The 21,064-nt window shown below is 40.9% G+C and overlaps 1 protein-coding gene across 2 annotated transcripts in view; it reads right to left on the bottom strand.

Moving 5' to 3' along the window:
- Nucleotides 1–647: 647 nt before the first annotated feature.
- Nucleotides 648–21,064, bottom strand: part of mapkapk3 (MAPK activated protein kinase 3) — a 41,413-nt gene continuing 20,996 nt past the window's right edge. For both annotated transcript variants that reach the window (XM_072666132.1, XM_072666133.1), the window contains 9 exons: nt 16,215–16,354; nt 11,899–11,963; nt 10,847–10,926; nt 10,246–10,372; nt 8,888–8,963; nt 6,633–6,757; nt 5,330–5,415; nt 5,101–5,181; nt 648–4,314 (listed from right to left, as the gene is read on the bottom strand). In XM_072666132.1, the coding sequence (XP_072522233.1) occupies nt 4,162–4,314; nt 5,101–5,181; nt 5,330–5,415; nt 6,633–6,757; nt 8,888–8,963; nt 10,246–10,372; nt 10,847–10,926; nt 11,899–11,963; nt 16,215–16,354 (933 nt within the window). In that variant the 3' untranslated portion in view covers nt 648–4,161. The remainder of the gene's footprint in view (nt 4,315–5,100; nt 5,182–5,329; nt 5,416–6,632; nt 6,758–8,887; nt 8,964–10,245; nt 10,373–10,846; nt 10,927–11,898; nt 11,964–16,214; nt 16,355–21,064) is intronic.

Here is a 21,064-nt window from a genome sequence, read left to right as displayed (position 1 = left end):
TGAAATCTAACCCTACACCTAACTCTAAAAGCTTAAAGTTATGGTTAGGTGTAGGGTTACATTTCAAAGAGATTTGGTTGAATGTCAGATGAGCATCTATGATGGACCCTTCGAGTAAACTTTTATATAAAAATGTAATAAAATCAAAGATTTTAATGGTTTTAGTTAAATAAACAAAAAGAAACCTAAATCTGTGTACAATATATGACTTTGTGGTTCTTTACATTTAATGAAAGTATCTATATTAATACTAAAGAAAGTTGTACAGTATATAAGGTCTATAAAAATAGATAATGGCACAGGATTATAGTTTGTTTATAAAACAGCACTAAATGAATTTTATATAGCATTCCAGAAATCATTTTTTTTTTATTATTAGGCATCACTGTACATCTCTAGCCCATTACTGTAGTAAAAGTCAGTAATCTGACAGTGCTCTGAATAAGGCAATGTCACGCTTGTGCCATTTGCATGTATTAGTAATGAAGCTTTTTGAACAGACAGTTGACAAAGAGGCTAGAAGTGGGTCAGGCACTGCTCAGACTGGGTGGGATTGTCTAGAGTTTCTTGATGCTTGCGTGAAATGCTTTAAGTACACTTAGGTATGGTAGCCTAAATAACATCAAATAAAAAAAACAAGAAGAGAATTTATTCAAATCAAGAGTTTTTATGATATAATATTCACAAAATATTCTGAAATCTAGTGGAATATTCCATTTAAGCCTGAAGAAAGTCTTATTCAGATCAACAAGACTGGACCAAAGTGTGTACAGGTGAGTAGTGCAATGTTCTAGGTATCAGGGTCATGTAACCATTGGCTTATAGGAGTACTTCAGTGTTTTTCAACCTAGAAGCCAATGAGCACTTGCCTCTTTTACAGACAGATGTCGTGTGACAAATGGAAAACAAAAAAATACTGGAGTGTTCCTGTAAGTACTAAGTGCCTTCATTAATGTACACAATCCACCATAGCATTAAAACCACCTGCCTACTATTATGTAGCCACCAAAACAGCTCTGAACCTTCAAGGCTCTGAAGGTGTCCTGTGGTCTCTGGCACCAAGACGTTCGCAGCAGATCCTTTAAATCTTGTAAGCTGTGAGATCTGGCCTCCAGGAGCGTCAATGAGCCTTGGGTACCCCCTCGGTTCACTGGTTGTCCTTTCTAGGAGCACTTTTGGTAGGCACTGACCACCGGAACATACTGGAAAACGCCCCCCCAGGACCTGCCAGCACATCACCTTCAGGAACAGACTGTTCACTTGCTGCCTTATATATCCACCCATTTGACAGGTGGCATTGGAACCAGCTAACCAAATGTTCTTCACTTGACCTGGCAGTGGTTTTAATGTTACGACTCATTGGTGTATTTATAAGACACGTAGCTATAATCTGCATTTCGAACGTGAATCTCATCTACAAAGATGGAACAACCTCAAAACGAACAAACACAGAAACAGAACAGTGAAGAAAACTCAAATCAAATGTTTGTCAGAGTCCCTTTTTGTCCTGTTTAAAAAATAGAGGGATAAAAAGAGAAAGACAAAGACGAACAGAGCACTCTGTGGACTGAAGGCGTGATTAGCCCACCAACGAAACACAGAAAACACACACACACAAACACACACATTTAATCAGTCCCACTACAGAGTGTGTAGACGCTGAGGTGAATGTTCTAGGCGTTCCTCCATTCGGAGAAGAGGAGAAAGAGGAGGCAGTGTGGAGGAAGGCTAAAGGCTGAGTGCGCTTTAGGCTGGCAGCGTGCTGCAGCTGTGTAGTGTCTCCAGAACGTTCTCTGTACCATAGGGAATGAAAGCAGGGCCTCAAAATAAAACAACCAGCTCACATGTAGGGCTGTCACAAGTTGGCAGTGATTAGTCGGACTTGTCAGCTGATAATGTGCTTTTTAAATTTCCTGCTGCTGTCTCCAGGGATGTGGATCTGATGTTTAAAGCAGCATAAATGTGACATTTACGGAAATCATGTAAAATGGTGAATGCCATGCATTTTTTTTAAATAGTGTGTCATAACATTTTAGAAAACAAAATATGACAACTTACGCATATAACAGTTACGCTTTACTGACAGCCAGAATTCATAAGGCTGATATACAACTGATACAAACCTACATAGGCATTTATAAAGGCTTAATCCAACTAGTGCCAGCGACAAAGACCTATATAACCATTTATAAAGGCTTATTTTATCAATTAATACTGACATAGACTTGTATAAATGTTTATAAAGCCTTGTTATAACAAACCTCAGTGACTTAGACCTACATAACCATTTGTAAAGGCTTATTCCAGCAGGTGTCACAGATATAGACCTACATACACATCTGTAAGGGCTTATTTTAACATGTGTCACTGACGTTGAACTACATAACCATTTATAAAAAGTTCCAGCAAGTGTCAGTGACAAGGATCAGCATAGAGATTCGTAAAAGCTTCTTCTAAAAAGCTTCAGTAATAATGGTTGCTATTAACAATTTACATTATTTCACAGCAGAAAATGTTATGAAATCTGACGCTCACTGGAATAAGCTTTTATAAAGGTTTAAGTGGGTTGATGTGTGTTTTCATTAGGAGGCTTATACAGGTGTCAATTTGTCTTCAGAATGCTGTTCTTCAGTAAAGTGTAAAGCATGATGTACTAATAGCGTATTCTAGTGATGGCGCAAATGAACTGAAATCAACCTAGTTTCAGCTGATATCAGCATTCAGCCTACTAGCTTTATTCAGTATTTTTTTTTTTTTTAACTATGCAATGCCTCATTAATTGATTATTAATATAATCGTTAGTGACAGCCCTACTTATATGTAGGTATCCACACACACACACTCTAAGATCAGATGTGTGATTGTAAAAGGTACAAGTGTTACAGGATCATATAAGCAGTAGACAGACAGACATAAACAGACAAATGTATCTGTCTACACACACACACACAGATACACACATACACACACACACAGGCACAGACATTAGGGCTGCACAATATATATCTTGTCACTCGATTTTTATGATATCACAGGAAGTTGCATTTTAGTTTATTGTGTGCTGTCAGCCTGTAGGTTCCCTAAAATAAATGTCATTTTCTAAACCATAATGATTTCTTTAGATTAAAAAAATATGTATCTATGCTCTTAGTCCATTTCTACTTGGCAAAATGTTTTTTTTATGGCAAAAAAGGGTTTAAATGTGTAACCCCCTTTATATCATACAATATTATGCAGTATTGTCCAATCAGGATTTGTGTCCTAGTTGTATCTAGGTAGATAAAGCTAAACAAGCTCTCCCTTTGGATGGGAGCTGCTAAAGGCTGTCATGTTTTTAGTGGATGGGAGCAGTTTCGTCTTGAAAAACACCACTGGAAGGTTTCTGGAAGTCCTACAAGGCTGTAAATTTGAGTTGTCTAACTCTAATTTAGGCTAGGAATGGGATACATTGGGAAGCTCTTTACTTTTACACTGTAACAGATGAGGTACATAGTAATTCATAGTAATAATAAGCTCCAAATTCAGGCTTTGAATGTCTGTGTTTACCTACAGAGCCAGTGCTTTGTAGTTAGCTTTGTGCTAACATATAACTAGAATCCCATGTTATGGCCAGCAGCAATTGGCATTATCATACATGTGTTTTTCTTACTCTTTTTATGACTAGGTTTTGACAACGGAGGCCAGACCTGAAGTCCTAGGTCTCAGAGTCGCAGTTCTCCACTGCCGTCAGCATGCTGACCAATCACAGACAAGCATCACAAGACGGTGACATGATCCAGTCTTTAACCGTGTGTGTTTTTATTGCAGGACTCATCTCAATATGAAGCAATATAATTGCAATGTACTATTCTGTCTATATCGTGCAGCCCTACCAGACACACCAAGCTACTGGGTGTCCTAACACTGGTCATAGTGAGTGAGTGTATAACGGAGCCACCGCAGCTGTTGTACCGCCTCATCAACTTCACATCAACGTCCTCCTCCACACTGATGCAAATATCACTTCTCCTTCTTCACACATCCACCCATCTGTCCGTCCAGCCGTGATTCTGTTCCTTCATTTTCCCTCATTTCTGTCTTCTTCTCCACTTCTCCTCAATTAACCAATCAATTAATCCATCCATAATCAATTGATCTCTATGGGCCCTCCCCCTTCGCCCCTCACTGGCTGTTGCAGACCGTGCTCTTCCCGCTGGCCGCCGCTGCCTTCTTCCGTCTCTTGTTGAGCAACGGGTTGCTGGACGTGTCCAGGTCCTTGATCTTCACCTGGTCATAGTCCACACGCATGGTTGCAAGAGCACTGGTCATCTCCTCCTACAGGGAGGGAGAGGGAGAGGGAGAGGGAGGGGGAGGGGGAGGGGGAGGGGGAGGGGGAGAGGGAGAGGGAGGGGGAGAGAGAGAGAGAGAGAGAGAGAGAGAGAGAGCAATAAAGTGAAATTGATTTTACATAAAAAAGAGACAAGAACATAAATAAGAAAGATACAACGAAAAAAAATAAGGAATATAAAATGAAAGAAAGACATAGAAAATGAGGAAGAAGGAAAATAAGAAAGAAAGAAAGAAATAAAGAAAAAGAAAAACAGAAAAAGAAAATAAGGAAGATAGAAAAAAGCAAATAAACAACAAAAGAAAATAATTTGTAGGAAAAAGGAGGTAGGATAGAAAAGGAAAAATTGGTAGGATAGAAAGAAAGAAAGATAGAAATAAAGAAATTAAGAAAGACAGAACAAAATAATGAAAATAGGGAAGATATTAAGAAAGAAAATATGTAAGAAAAAAAGAAAGAAAATAGGCCAAGAATAGAAAGTTACTCTTATATGAGTCTAAGCTGATGAGCTGTTATATGATCTCTGCTGCCCTCTTGTGGATTTAAGTGCAAAATACAGTAAAACTAGAGGGAAATGAGACGACAAATAAAAACTTTAACAAGAATAAAATGATGTATTATTCAAATCTGTTGAACTATATAATATTTATTATTATTATTATTCTGTGAACAACATAAAATTACTGTACGTTTGTCTTTTGTTCTGTTAAGCATTTATACTAAATTGCAGGTCCATAGTTGTCCAGCAGTGGTCAATGCTCACTGCAGCTTACCTTCACTTCATCCCACATCTCTCTGTCCTCAGTGAGGACCCTCGTGGTGTGCAGGGGTGTTGGGGGGACCACCATAGATTGCTGAAAAAAATATATAATAAATAAGACAAATACCAATCAAATACACCATGCTGCTGCTGCATAGCATAGTATGTTCTAGCAGTAGCACTATCCGTACACATACACACATACACACACACTCACACACACAAACAACTAAAACACTCACGTTGATCCAGGGGTGGTTCATGAACTGTGTTATGGTCATCCTCTCATTGGGGTCAGTCTTCAGCAGCTGGTTGATCAACTGTTTGGCTAATTGATGAGAGACAAACTTAGATGTGCGCACAAACACATAAACACACACACACACACACACACACACACACACACATAATGTCACAAATACACACGCTCACACTTTTAGACTCGGTATTGTACAAACAGTGACCCATTAAAACCTAAAAAACACATGGGTGTGTGAAGGCTGTGTGGTACGTTGTGTTGTTGACCTGGATGCTGCTTGCAATATGAGCTTACTGCAGACTCACACACTCAGCCACAACAGCTGAGGCATTTACAAGCTACTACTTACTAAACCACAGACACACACACACACACACACACACACACACACAGTAAATCTGAAGCTAAATATAGAGTTTTAATATTTCCAGTTCCCTGCCACTAGCTAGGACTTACCCACCACACAACACAGTGAGTGCTAGCGAGAAGGAGTCCAGCTACGCTCTCTGGGACTTATGGATGGCTGTGGCATCACCTGCAACTGACCCGGCAATCTCCCAATGATACAGCCAACACTAAGATGACTGCGATTTCTCAAATAGTTAATTACATATACCTGCTCTACATGGACAAAAGTATTGGGACACTGTTCATTTGTTGTTTCATCTGAAATCAAGAGTTTTAAAAGTGTATCCTGCTTTTGTTGAAGCAACTGTTTCTACTGTCCAGGGAAGGCTTTCTGCCACATTCTGGAGCATTGCTGTGAGTGATTGCATTCTGCGACAAGAGAATTAGTGAGGTCAGGATGTTGGATGATCTCCACCCCACCTCATCATGCCGAACTTCCGAGCTCATCCCAAAAATGATAGTGCTAGATGGAGCATTAACCAACAGAGAACACAGTTCCACTGCTCCATAGCTCAATGCTGGGGGGCTGTATACCTCTCTAGCCCAACCCTGGCATTAGGATGTTTATTTACTCCAGATAGTCCTATTCTTTTGCCAGTACTTCTTTATGGGGACTAGACAAGCTGTGTGTGTGTGTGTGTGTGTGTGTGTATGCGCATTTGCACATTTATGTCAGCAATAGATGCATCTTTAAGTATCTGAATGCATTCATTAGAGGGTCCATAAACATTTGGACATATAGTGTACATATTAACATGTATGGCTGCAGCCAGCCTGCACTCCCATCCCACCACCTACCGTCCGATCACATGACTTCTTAGGCCAGACATACAAATGCATGCTGCTTTTATTATTCCTTATGTTCAGACTGGACTCACCCTCTTCAGACACCTCAGCCCACTCTGGGTTAGGGAATTCGTACTGGCCCATTCGGATCCGCCGCTTCATTCCAGGAGAGATGGCCTGGCCTGTGTTTGAGTAAAATGGCGGGAAACCGCACAGCCTACACAAACAAACAAACAAACAAACAAACATTATCAGCTCAGCTATTGACCAGGGGACTTATGTTGGGCTAACTTCATGCTGAGTTTGATCCAATGACTGTAGAAAACAACTGATTTTTAGGTGAAAATTAAAAATGGGCCAATATTATCTCAGGGAGAACTAACTGTATGCTCTTAGAACTAACTGTAATATAGGAGGATGGGCGGAGCTACACAGACTTGAAAAACACAGAGACGTTGCACTGTCCATGTTTTCTACAGTCACTGGTTTGATCTAACCCTGGATTTTGGCAATGGTAGATCACTGCTCTATGCTCCTGCTCCAGTTTAGCCACATAACGTGACCCCAAAATCAAGCCTGTCCAATAGGAGAAGAGCTGAGCAACATTCCTACTGGACATTTTCTACAGAGAAATCCTGCTTTGCACATACCCCCCCCCCAGGGCAGGTCATGTTCTGTTTTTCAGACCTTAAACAGCTCTTAGGGCGATCAGGGGCAGCCTTCTGATGGAGGTGGACACTTGTATTGTTTCTCCTTTGCGATATTTGTGACGTTAATCACACAAACTATAAAATCATTTAATTTAAATGTTTTAAAAAACAAGCCAGACTCCTGTCCTTGGCTGTTTTTAACTTTGGGGGCAGTGGTGGCTCAGTGGTTAGTGAGTACATAGGATAAGAGCAGAGGGTGGTGGGTTTGATACATTAGGTCCACTAAGCTGCGGAAAATTCCATTATACTGTTCAATTATGGATGACAATAAAGGCACATCATTGATATCATTATCGTAAACATCGGGATTTGTGAAGGTGAAAGTGAGCCAGTGTCCGAGGCACAGTGTCTTTTTTCTTAAAGACTCAAAATGTATTTATTTTTTGGCAATAGCTTTTGCTAATTTCCAGTTAAAAATACATATTTATATATATATATATTTTAATGAAAGAAAAGAAAAACCATCTCAACCATCACAGAAACTAAAAAACATAACAGAAATGTTCATTCAAAAATGTTTTAAATGAATAGTTTCACTTCTAAAATGTCAATATACTCGGAATTTACATTCTAGGTCATCGTACAAACTCTTAATACACATATATGACCACAAAAAATGAATTTAATTAACTGTATATTATTGTACCAAGAATAGTAGGACATCCTTCCACTGTTATCCAGCTGGGCAAGCGTGGCCTAATGCTGCGCTCCATTTACCTCGGATGTCGGAGTCGACTGCATTCCAGTTATACATACTCTTTCAAAGAGTGTCTACAAAAAACTGTAAGCTAAAGACTCTGGAGTTTACTACAACTGGTTTGACAATCCTTTACTGGTGTTTTATGGTAAATATGTCCAAAATATTCCCCACTGTTTATGCCCCAGGTTAGCACTGTTAGCACTGTCCCAAGTTAGAATTGTTCGCAAAACTTCTATTGTATTTTGCATATCCAAACATAATGGAAACACGTCCACACATAGAAGTAGGACAGTACTGTGTGCACAACCGATTTACTGAGACGAAGTGCTAATAAACTGCATAACTGTTAATATACAGTGTGGTCCTCTTCGACTTTGAACTTGGGGGGGTTGTGAGGCTCTCCCGACTTTCAGAGTAGGAAATCCCTGCTGTGGGGGATTCTTGTTGAAATTTCCTACTTGTAACTTGAAAAGTCCAACATCCTAGTTTAAACAGAACACAGCGGGATCATCCTTTAAGTGTGGGAAAATCACTGACAAACACAACCTCGCGTGACCTGTTGCGTTACCTACAATCACATACAATTGTGAATTGTGTGTGAGAGTGATCAGTTTCACCAGGGTGTAAATCTAAGATAACCATAACCTCTTATCTGTCAAATTACACAATAAACCCCAAATGAAAGCATAACAACATTCAGAGATGCCAGTAATCGTGACCTCAGTCTTTTCAGTAACATTTTTGTGTTAGATTGTGACATTCGCTGGGTTGTCTCAGAGAAATAAGAGGCGTTCAGCTCAACACAGCACATATTCGAGAGACGGAAGTTCATTTGAACCAGCTGTTTATGGTGCTATTAATTCTGTAAGGCAATGGAAACAGATACACACCAAACTGACCTCAACAGACACATCACACATAGCTTTCTCATACTCACAGGATGTACATAATTACACCCAGAGACCACATATCACATGACATGTCGTATTTCTCAGGGCCTAGAACTTCAGGGGCTGAGACACATAGATGGATAGAGAAAGTGAGAGAGAAAAAAAGAAAGAGAGACATACACGTGTCAGCAGAGTATACCACAGCATTAGGACACATTTCCAGTAACGTAAACCAGTATTAACCCACATCAAAATACCTAGAAGGCATCTGGGATAACTGATAACTGGGTAAACTGAGAAGGGGGCTGGCCTATCCATGCTCCACCCACAACGTCATTATAATCATGCGAGGTTGGACAAGCTTTACAAAATGTTGGCAAAAGTTCTATTTAACCTGATGGACCTTGATCAAGGCTGGAGTTTAGTGTCTATATAGACTATATGCCCAAAGGTTTGTGGACACCCCTTTTTAATAAATGCATTCAGGTAAATGCATAAAGTTGCTGACACAGCTGTGCAAATGTACACACACACAGCTTGTCTAGTCCCTGTAGAGAAGTACTGCCAATAGAACAGGACTCAAATTAAACCTATTGGCACCATGTCTACTGCCAGGTGTGGGCTAGAGGGGTATAAAGCCCCTAAGCACTGAGCTGTGGAGCAGTGGAACTGTGTTCTCTGGAATGATGGTGCTCCACCTAACACGTCTGGGAAGAGTTTGGAAGTTGAGGGTGATGAGGTTGAGTGGTGGTCATCCTGAACTCATCCTGAACACATTAACGCTTTTTTTAATGAGTCGAATGCAACCAAATCCTCACAGCAATGCGCCAAAATTTAGTAGAAAGCCTTCTCGCCTGGACAGTAGAGACAGGTACTCCAACAAAAGCAGGATAAACCTTTTTAATTTTTTAACACCCTATATTTCAGAAGAAAAAGTGAACAGGGCAGGTGTCCCAATACTTTTGTCCATATAGTCTAACTAAATGACTCTGATTGCTCAGCAGTTTCACATGCTATAAAAGTGGAACAACCGTGTTTCTCACTTCCATGGTTGACCTTTTAGGGACCCTTTAAAAAAGTGCAGATTCCACAAAATCAAGCAAATACGACTATTATCTATTATCAGCTGCGTAGAATAAACCACCACTGCTAAATTACACTGATACGACGCTTCCAGACTACAAAACTAATCACATGATAGGTTTTTTTTTGCTACATTTGCTCTCCACTAGGGGTAGATCCCCCCCACAGTCTGAAGGCCCATGCTTTAGGTTGAATGGCCTGGTATGGAATGTACTGTAAAGCTTGTCCAACACAGCAACCATAGCAATGAGCAGGCTCACACTCAGACAGGTCTGGTGCTGATCAGGAGAGGGGGTACAGCACCAGCAGGACACACACTTACCCACGTAGTACGGGGTGTAGCAGGGTGTCTGCAGTGGATTGTGCAACGACGTTTCCTTTGCAAAGCCGAAATCTGTCAGTTTGAGGACGCCGTTGGACTCCTTACTGGTGTACAGCAGGTTCTCTGGCTGCAAGAGTTTGTTTTATCAAGTTAACACAAAGGAATGATTCAGGCAATCCACAAAAATTCCCAAATAAGACATTTCCCATGTGAACTAAGAGGCAAGGCGAATGTTATCTGCTGTGTTAAAAAATCTACATTAATACTCTAAGACACCAGCTGTCCTAAACTGTGTGAACAATCCATGATGAACTGAACCACATTTGCTTGGGAAAACAGTCTTGTGGTCAGGAAACTGGGCAGATCCCTAGCAGCCCCTTGCTATTTGTGTTCTTAGGTTAATGAATTGAGGGTAATGCTAATTCCTGGTTGGACCACATAGTAGTAGCTATATTTGACTCTACGTCAATACATCACATGATTAATTGACAGTAATGGACAGTAATACAGTTTTAGAAGTGTATTATTCTTAATGTATCCAGCACAGACATCCTGATGGCTTTACACTCACACACATGCACACACACCCCTCAGAAGTTACCTTGATGTCTCTGTGTGCGATGTTCATGTTGTGTAGATACTGAATGGCTGTGCCGATGTCCCGCATGATTTCAGAACCCTCTACATAAACGCGAAAAAAGGTGCAGTTATACACTTTTCTCATTTATATTACATACTAAAAAATAGCCCCACCACTCCTTACTTGTTGTCAGGTTATAGGTGAACAATTGTAATTCTTACAATGTGGTCAGATTGCTTTAAGGAATGTAAATAAACTGTCTTGCTCATCAGGTTTCGAGTTAAAAAAACAAAACAAAAATACATATCAACAAAGAAATGCTTGTATAACACAGGTTACATACTTTTACATACTTTTACATTAACATGTATCAAACCAGTCCAACAGTTCAAACTCGCTGGCTCTCTATTGTCACATCCACCTGTATCCTGACTATTTGTGTTGGTGGGAAGAGGATAGACTAATTTGGGATTACACAGCTTTGGCAGTCTTTGTGTGTGTGTGTGTAAGTGTGTGTGTGCTTTTCTCCAGTGAAAAGGGCAGTTTAAGACAGAGGTTGTTTACCTTTCTAATCAGACTTGAATAAAAGAGCAGAGCTGGAACACAGGGAGGTGTTTGGGTGTTTTCTGGGTTAACTGATGATTGTGACTTCCCATTGTGTGTGTGTGTGTGTGTGTGAGAGAGAGAGAGTGTGTGAAAGTAAAACTATATAAGTAAATAAATAAATAAATAAATAAAAAATAAATAAATAAAAATAATATATATATATATATATAACTATTTGGACAAATGTTTGTGGACACCCCTTCTAATGAATGCATTCAGCTACTTTATTTACACAGATGTGTAAATGCACACACACAGAACTGTGTTCTCCAAAATGGTGGATGGGGCACCATCCAATACTTTTGAATATATTATTACACATAGATTCTTATGTATATAAGTATGGAACTCTGTATAAACACATGTACTGACCTTGTATAATAAGTAGAGATATAGTAACGGTCATGTGTCTGTGTTTGTGTGTGTGTGTGTGTTTGCGTGTGTGTGTGTGTTTGTGTAAATCCTACCTCTTTCTGTAAAGGCTTGGTCACCTCTAGCCTGAATTCTACTGAAGAGCTCTCCTCCTTCCATACTGAAACACACACACATACACACATACACACACACACACACACACACACACACACACACACAGACACGTGATGAAACCAATACTTAACCACAGTTCCCTTTTCAGCATGAGACTGCCAGAAAGAGAGAGAGAAACACATGAGTATATGAATGAGTAAATGAATGGGTGTGTGAAGGATGTGGAGGGCTCAGCACTCAGTAACATACACTATATGGACAAAAGTATGGGGACAATATGTTCATTGTTTCTACCAAAATCATTAGAAAAAGAGTGGATCCTGTTTTTGCAGTGACAAGTGTGTTGGTAAGGTCAGGATGTTAGATGATCACTACCCCATCTCATCATCCCCAACTCCCCAACACATCTCAACAATACTGAATGGATCACATCATCAGCACCACAGTTCCACTGCTTCACAGCTTAATGCTGGGGGGCTTTATACACCTCTAGACCACGCCTGACATTGTGAATGGTGTCAACAGGTTAATGTTTATCTGCTCCAGAGAGTCCTATTCTACAGAGGAGAGAAGTAGCTGAATGCTTTCATTATACAGGGTGTCCCCAAACATTTGGACATATAGTGTAAGACAGTTGAATGAAGGGTGCTGTGTGAACACTGCAGGAGTCAGAGAGAGAGAGAGAGAGACAGAGCGAGAGAGAAAGAGAGAAAGAAAAAGAGAGGGAGAGAAAGATAGAGAGAGAGAGAGAGAGAGAGAGAGAGAGAGAGAGAGAGAGAGAGAGAGAGCAAAAGAGAGGGAGAAAAAGAGAGAGACAGAGAGGGAGAGAAAGGGGGGAGAGAGAGACAGAGCAAAAGAGAGGGAGAGAAAGAGAGAGACAGAGAGAGAGAGAGAGAGAGAGAGAGAGAGAGAGAGAATGGGTAATTAAATCATGGAACATTTTCTTTGTGAGAATTTGGCAGAGTCAATCTCCCGTCATGCAAAACTGCTGATGAAGCAGCGAGCGTGAGAGAGGGACACAGAAAGAAAAAGAGAGACTGAGAGATACTGAAAGAGAGCGTGAGAGAGAGAAAGAGAAGCACAGAGAGGTTATACCACACATGCACACATATATTATAAATACATGTATATATAAATATATATAAACACACATAGACAGACTGTTTCACAACCTCTGCAACCCTGCTTCTCCGGAAAAACACCCACCCTCGGTCTTGTAATATTGCGCTTATAGAGTTTAACGATGAACCAAGTGTTGCTAAACCTAGGCCTAACCTCAGAAACCAAAAGGAAACTGTTGCTCTACAACAAACTACAGCGAACACTCCTTTTTCCACAGCGCTACATTCCCTGACAAACCTTTAAATGCAGGGTTATTTTGAGGCTAAATCAATTGATTCAATTTTTTTCTTAAAATGTAAACATTTGGATGTAAAAGGTAATTCAAGCTGGGTTTGGTGAGAAACAGTTCAACCTACCATCACCACCATGTGTCTTCTGAGTTTTATATATAATATTAATGATGGTAAAATAGTGGCAAAATCTGAGAAAATACATTTTTAGTTTTTGGGGACTATATTGTCATATAACTGCCTGCATATATATCCCTCCACCATAAATGCATTGAAATAATACACATTAGAATATTATGTCCAACGCTGGTTTAGAACAAACTCGGCCCATCATATCAGTACACTTACCATTTAGGAGCTCTTTGTAGTTCTATACTTACAGACTGTAGTTTATCTGTTTCTCTGCATACTTTGTTAGCCTCCTTTCACCCTGCTCTTCAAAGCCAAGACCCCACAGTATCTAACCACAGAGCATGTATTATCTGGGACATTTTCAGCACTTCAGTCACACTGACATGGACGTGCTAGTGTGTGCAGTGCTGGTGCAGCAGTGCTGCTGGAGTGTTTAAACACCGTGTTTAAAAACTCCAGCAGCACTGCTGCAGCACTGCTGTGCCTGATCCACCCGTTTCAGCGCAACACACACTACTAACACACCACCACCATGTCAGTCAGTGTCACTGCAGTGCTGAGAATGACCCACCACCAAGTATTACCTGAATACCCACTAACAGGGTGAAAGGAGGCCAACAAAGTATTTAGAGAAACAGATGGACTACAGTATGTAAGTATAGAACTACAAAGTGATCATTTATGACCAGGGGTGGTCATAATATTCTGATATTACTGTACTACTGTAAAACATTAGGACCGTTTCAAGCAATAACTTTCTGCAGGGTTTTAGAAGCTTTCAGAAGTCTTCAGACGTCTGGGTTCATTCAACACCACTGTAAACACTGCTGACTGGGTATTTCTCTAGAACAGAGCATTTTACACAAAACCATTCTGAGTGACTTTGATTGCCTGTTTGTTTCCATGTGGAATTTCCGATTTTGTAAATGATACCAAAGAAAGTTTTCCTCCGAACCGTACAGCCAAGCCAACAGCACACAGCAGCCATGCCAGACTACATCAGTGGAACAGATTACTCCCCGAATGACTGCCAGCGACACAGCACAGGACGTTTGAGTGACTGGTATGAAAAGAGTAACTACTCACAATTGTTTTCACACTATTCATGTGAAGTAAGCTGTGAAATGTGATTAAGTCTTAGATCTGAGAAAAAGATTCTACCTAAAGAGAGAGGGTCACTGATCTACTCTTCTTATACAGCACTTCATTTATTCTTGGACTGACCTTAAGAGCTTTTCATTTGCTCTGGGCTCACACACCTGATTCAAATAACGCACAACTCACTGAAGCCACTGTGAGCTTAATGGTGTGTGAGAGAGGAGGGAAACACTGTGCGAACTGTGCACTGCTGTGGACTGTAAAACCACAGGCTCAGAGCATTAACTCACTTCCTGAGGTGAGTTTCTCAGTAGCAGTGTGTGTGTGTGTGTATGTATGTGTGTTATTCAAACCCATGGCCCCAATACTAGGAGGTTCCAAACTAGCACACGTCTCCTACCGACACATGTGAATCTAGCCACTGCCTCTTTTCAACCTGCCGCTGATTCAGCATCGCTAGGTAGCCAGCAGGCTCAGAGGAAAGTGCAGCTCCCCAGCTCCCATACAACAGCTAACAGCATCACACTAGGAGTGATGTGGGGAGGAAGTGCCATCAATCCACCCCTGAGACAGCAAGGCCGAATGTGCTCTCTCGGACTCCAGTTGCTGATGGCAAGCCTTAGTCCACCGGACCACTCTAGGGCCCCCCAATGTTAACACATTTGTTTATTTATTAGAAACGTGAGGCCTGAGAGCAGCCTGTGGTGTAGGTGGGCTATATTGTGCTGGCGGTTATACTGGGAAGTGACAAGGGAAAGGAAGGGTCAGCAAAGCATTCAGACATAGACGTACAGTTACAACGGGAGTTTACGATGAATCTGGAGGTCATATCTGTAATAGCCCAATGTCAAGCGTAGGCTAGGTGGGTAAAAAGCCCACCAGAATTGGAGCAGTGGAACAGTGGAACTGGGTTCTCTGGAGTGAGTGTATTGTGAGTTTAAAACACAAGTGAGTTGCAAGGTGTTGTCCTACCAAGATCAACCAAACGTATGCTAGACAGAGGGGTCTAAAGCCCCCAGTTCTGGAAGAGTGAAACAGATGAGTTGGTTTATCAGAACTAATCATCCAACATCCAACCTGATCTCACTGATGCTCTCGTGGCTGAATGCAATGAAACCCTTCTCATAGCAGTGTTCCACACAACTAGTGTAAAGCATCAGGGACGACACATTTCTCATCATAACACCTGGTTTTAGAAGAACTGCTGGGTGAACAGGTGTCTACAAATATTTTTATAGCTCAAAATGTAGCATTTGAATTTATAAGGTGGGGTTCAGCCTATACTGCTTTTTCAATGAGGCAGAATAAAGGACAGCCAATCAGGAACAGTTCATTGACTGACATGTGTCAGTCTTAAAGGCACAGTAACAACAGCAGCTTGTTGAAATCTATGGGATGAAAAGAGGTTGGAAACAGGAATTATGACTGTTGGAAAATGTAGATTTGGGCCATTTTAAGTGTCAGAATGCCTTCACCAACCCAACACACTTTTCCTTCTCAAGCTTTTTTCCCTTCCTACCATGACAGAAGCAAAGTTCTCGATGAATAAATAAAGTTCCTTTTTTGTTTGGTAAAAAACAGTAGGATGTTGCCTAAGGCTATTTACTATCAGTGTGACCATCTGCTGATGACTGAGGCCTGGGGTATGCACTGCAAATAGGTGGGAGTGATGGATGCTGGGAAATGTAGTTGAATCCGTGACAATTCCTCACCATTCCATGATGATGAGCAGACACTTTTTTCCATGGTACATGTTTTCGTACAGGCTTAGGATGCGCACTATATACGGCCCTCCTGAAACCCGCCAGTGGAGCTCCACCTCGCGCCGCGCCTTCGGGCTGTCGTAGAGGATCTGCAGGAAACAAGAAACAGGAGGTCAGGACGGGAAAAGGGGAAAAGCTCCATTAACCCAGCAGACTGGAATGCTTTTTTCATGATTATCTGATTAGGTTTGGTGCGTTTGGAGGTTCTAAGGAAATGATGTAAATCTGGGTACATAGTTGGGCTGAGGTATGTGGAATTGGGGAATTGAGCTTTCAAGTGAGCTTTACACCACAAATGAAGGAACTGTTGTGCAAAAGGTTGGGTTTTTATGATCATTCATTTAGATCAAGGCCCCAGAGATTTCCCTTCCTCCATTATTGAAAATATTTACATCCACACAGAGATGAAAGCGCTTGCATGAGCATGCTAGCCCTGCATGAGCTTTAATCCCAAATCTCACACTACTTCCTATGTAGTGTACTATGTAAGCATTAGTAATAGAGCAGTGTGTGCATGTGGAAATCTGAAATCTAGTGCTGTCTTGTAGTTTTATGACTTTTATGACTATGTAATTCACTATATAAGGAGTAAGAAGGTAATTGAGATTCAGACAGAAACCTGCATGCGTTGTGACGTCAGAATTTTCATAAAGCTGGGCCGACATTATGGAAAAACTGAATTCTGTGAGGAGGAACATGCCTGAAGTCTCTCCTCCTCCCAGTCTAACGTTCTTATAAGTTCTATTTCTACCTTGCTCACATGTTCACAACGAAGTTTCTGCACACCACTATCACCCCATCACCTAACTATAAGCCTGTCATACCTTTTTTTTTTTTTGCTCCACTTATTAGAGGGGAGTCTGACCATCTACCACAATGAAGAAACCACCAAAGCTCCAACGCAAAGTTCTCTGAATTCTCTGAATCTTTCTTACATTGTGACTCACAAATTTGCGATAAAGTTAAGAGTATTTTTCCTTTATAAAATCTATAATGAAATTTCCTTTATAAAATTTCTACCAGGTGTTTTTCAACACTTTCAGTATTTCCATTTATTTACAACTCAATAGAGAAAACTGTAAAGGGCTTTAAACCGCAACCTGTATGAAAAATGGTCTATAAATTAAGGTGTATTCTTTATATTATGTATCATACTAAACTGTATGGTAAATCAAAGCAGGTGCTCTCTTGAAAATCTAGTAGAAAGCCTTCTTCCCTGGACAGAATAGACAGTTACTCCAACAATAGCAGGATTAACTTTTTTTTATAATAGCCTTGATTTCGGAAGAAACAATGAATGAGCAGGTGTCCCAATACTTTTGTCCATATAGTGTAATTGCATAAAGGAGTAAGTGTATATTTCATTAGTAATAACCTTCCTCCATCTTCTTATCCAGTTCTTCCTGGTCAGGGTTACAGTGGGTCCGGAGCCTACCTGGAATCATTGGGCCAGGCTGCACACTCCCTTCCAATTTAGCATAGCCAGTTCACCTACCACATATGTTTCTGAGAGGAGGGAGGAAGGCAGAGTGGTCAGAGGACACCCACCCAAACATACCAAGCTCCAGTCGAAACTGGACAGACTGAAGATGAAGCAAGGATTGAACCCGCAAGCAAAGGCCTCTGGGGCTGTCCACCATACACACACACACACACACACACATTTAAAATCAGTTCTATATTCTGATAGAAGATGAAATGTCACAAATCAAGCACTACATCCGTTTGTCCGTTCTGTTCACACAACCTCTAAAAGTAATTAGAGCTGGTTGGGGAGTAACTGGAGTGGTCTAGTGGAGTTTCCAGCTCTTCGCTGGACACCAGAGCAAAGCAGTCGCTCAACAGAGCACAATTCAAAACCGTCCATCCGTGTTATGCAATTTACTGAACTGTCTAAATTCACTGGAGCGCTTTGGGAATGTCTTTTGCTGGGACACATGCTCACTAATCGGCACGTAGAGTGTGTACCTTCGCCTCCTTCCTCTCTAAAGTACCCAAACATCCTCTCAGAACAACAGTAAAGCAAAGAAAAGATGCCAAAAGGAAGCAAAAGCCTCCATCAATAGTGAAAACCAATTACAGGAGCAAGAAAACAAGCCCAGGAAAAAGCGGGATATGGCAGTTCAACACATGAGCAGGAATATTAGATTTGGAGCCACTCGTTTTCAGCAGGGGAACAACACAATAAAGAACACTAAACGCCAACAAGCCAACAAGTTTCTCCACCAACGGCTTCCGATTGCCAGGGTAAGACAGCAAGTCCAGGAATAATAAACAGAATAATCATATGCTACAGCTCACAAGAAACATTAGATTTACAGTCACTCGCTAAAGCTATTTTCACTCCTTAAGACGCCTCCCACCTTCTCAGGTTCTCTCTCTCTCTCTTTCTGTCTGTTTCGGACCCCCTCTCTCAGTGTGGGGCTGACAGAAGGACAGGAATGGGCGAGAGGCCTTGACATTACACACGTCTTCCATCACTGAGTATTTTTGGCAGCAGAGAGTAATCCATCTCATTCTGGGCAAGCTCTTACACACACCACACACCTCTGTCTGTGAGCATGTGTGTCTGTGTATCTGCTTATTTTTGTATATTTCCAGGACAAAAATTACCTGACTTTGCAAGAAATAAAGACAAAAACAGTGTTAACATACAGGACCAACCGATCTGAACCCACTTTACAAGTACTTTTACAAAAAAAGTATTTGGACACTGACACAATTTGTTTACTGTTGACTTAGTGTACTGTACACCACCCCAATGAATTTACAGTAAAGCAATGACGATGGGATGGAAGTAAAGACTTTCAGCTTTAAATTTAAGCGATTTGCCATAACACTGCCTCCACCATGTTTGACAGATGATGTGGTATGCTTTGCATCATGAGCCTCTTCTCCACTGTTTAGGAATTGCAGCCATTTCTTTTACATAGTCCCTCATTTTCAAAGGCTCAGGCGTAATTGGACAACTGGCTGTTAGGCAGTTTAATGGTCAGGTGTGGCCTGTTCCCTCGTTATATCATGAAAGATTAATAAGGAGATTAAAAAATCCTGGAGCTGATTCCAAGTGTTTGCTATCCATTCATGGAAATTCTCAATATGTGGTCCAAAGAGGTGTTGATGTAAGTAAAGGAGGCCATCATTACGCTTTAAAAAAAAACGTCAAAAACTAGCCTATCAAATAGAGCAGGACACAGGAGTGGTCAAACCAACACTTTGGAACAGTTTAGCACAAGCTCAGAAATACCAAAAGGCCTGAAAGACCATGGAAGATGACTAAAGTGGATGATTGCAGGCAAAAACCAAAAAACTCACAACATCTGGTCAAATCAGGAACACTCTGGAAGAGGCAGATGTATCATTAACAAAGTCTACAATCAGGAGACGCCTTCATGAATGTAAATACAGAGGGTTTACTACAAGATGCAAGACACTGCCAACACTCAAGAACAGAAAGGTCAGGCCTGATACAGATCTGGAACAAGCTTCTTTGGACAAATGAAACCTAGATTAACTTGAATATGGAAAAGGTAAGGAAGCTTTCATGTTTAAAAGCATACTGCATTATCTGTCAAACATGGTGGAGACACTGTTATAGCATGGACATGTATAGCTGCTAATAGAACTTAGACACTGAAGGACAGATGTAGCAGGATGAATTTCTTCATATATTGAGTCAAATGCTGCTTTGCTCAAAAGTGCTTCTCGATGCAGATGAATAATGACTCAAGTCATATTGCGAAAGAAACAAAAGAAATGGGAAGTTCTCAAAAGTCACCTGACCTCAACCCAACTGAGTGGCTTTTTTTACTTACTAAAGACTAAACTGAACTGGCAGTAAGACCCACAAACAAGTCTGGCAAGCCTGGCAAAGTATCTTAAGGAAGGCAAATTTAGCATTTGCTGATGGTGTTAATACTGTACATTAAGGACCCATGTCCTCGCAAGGTATGAAAACAAGCCTCTTTGTTCAAAAGTGACCAGAGTGAACAATACCGCATCAAATGACTGAACATGATGAAGCACTTTACGCTTCCAAATAAAAATATTCATTTTTTGAAACAGACCAAACACAGCGCCCTGGGTTTTCTTCATCTTAGCTAACAATGCCCTACAGAAAGCACATTACCATACAGGAATCCACAGCGGGCCTTCATTAGGCTCATCATGCGGTTACACGCAAACAAATAAACAAAAAAAATCAACAGGCGAAACTGAGCAGCAATCTATATCAATTAAAGCCCAAAGCTGTTTTTGTGTGAATAACGAGAGGAGGCGTTAATGTGTAATGTAGTCTGACCTCCACCCACTAACGCATTCCATTCTGTTGATCGTAACCCATGAACTGGTGTCTGTGTGTGTGTGTCTGTGTGTGTGTGTGTGAAGCAGTGGTCTGTGCATGAACCTGAAGGCTAATAGCTCTTTATGGTAAAGAGCCGAGTTAAACATGTTGACTGAGGATTTGAGGGACGGCCAATGATTCATCCTGCAGCTGTTCTCAGTTCAGTTGTCCATTCAGTACGGGACCACAAATAAAACACCACACACACACACAAACAAAAATAAACCATTTGGACAAAAGTATTGGGACACCTGGTCATTCATCGTTCTTCCAAAATCAAAGATACTAAAAGAGTTTTTGAGATTTTGTTTGCTGGAGTAATTGTCTCTACTGTCCAAGAAAAGCTTTCTACTAGATTTTGGAGGAGCGTTGCTGTGAGGATTTGATTGCTTTCAGCGACAAGAGTGTTAGTGTGGTCACAATGTTGAATGATCACCGCCCACCTTATCCCCAACTC

The sequence above is a fragment of the Salminus brasiliensis genome, chromosome 21 (genome assembly GCF_030463535.1).
Source record: "Salminus brasiliensis chromosome 21, fSalBra1.hap2, whole genome shotgun sequence".
Lineage (NCBI taxonomy): Eukaryota > Metazoa > Chordata > Actinopteri > Characiformes > Bryconidae > Salminus > Salminus brasiliensis.
This window is presented reverse-complemented; position numbering and strand designations above follow the sequence as displayed.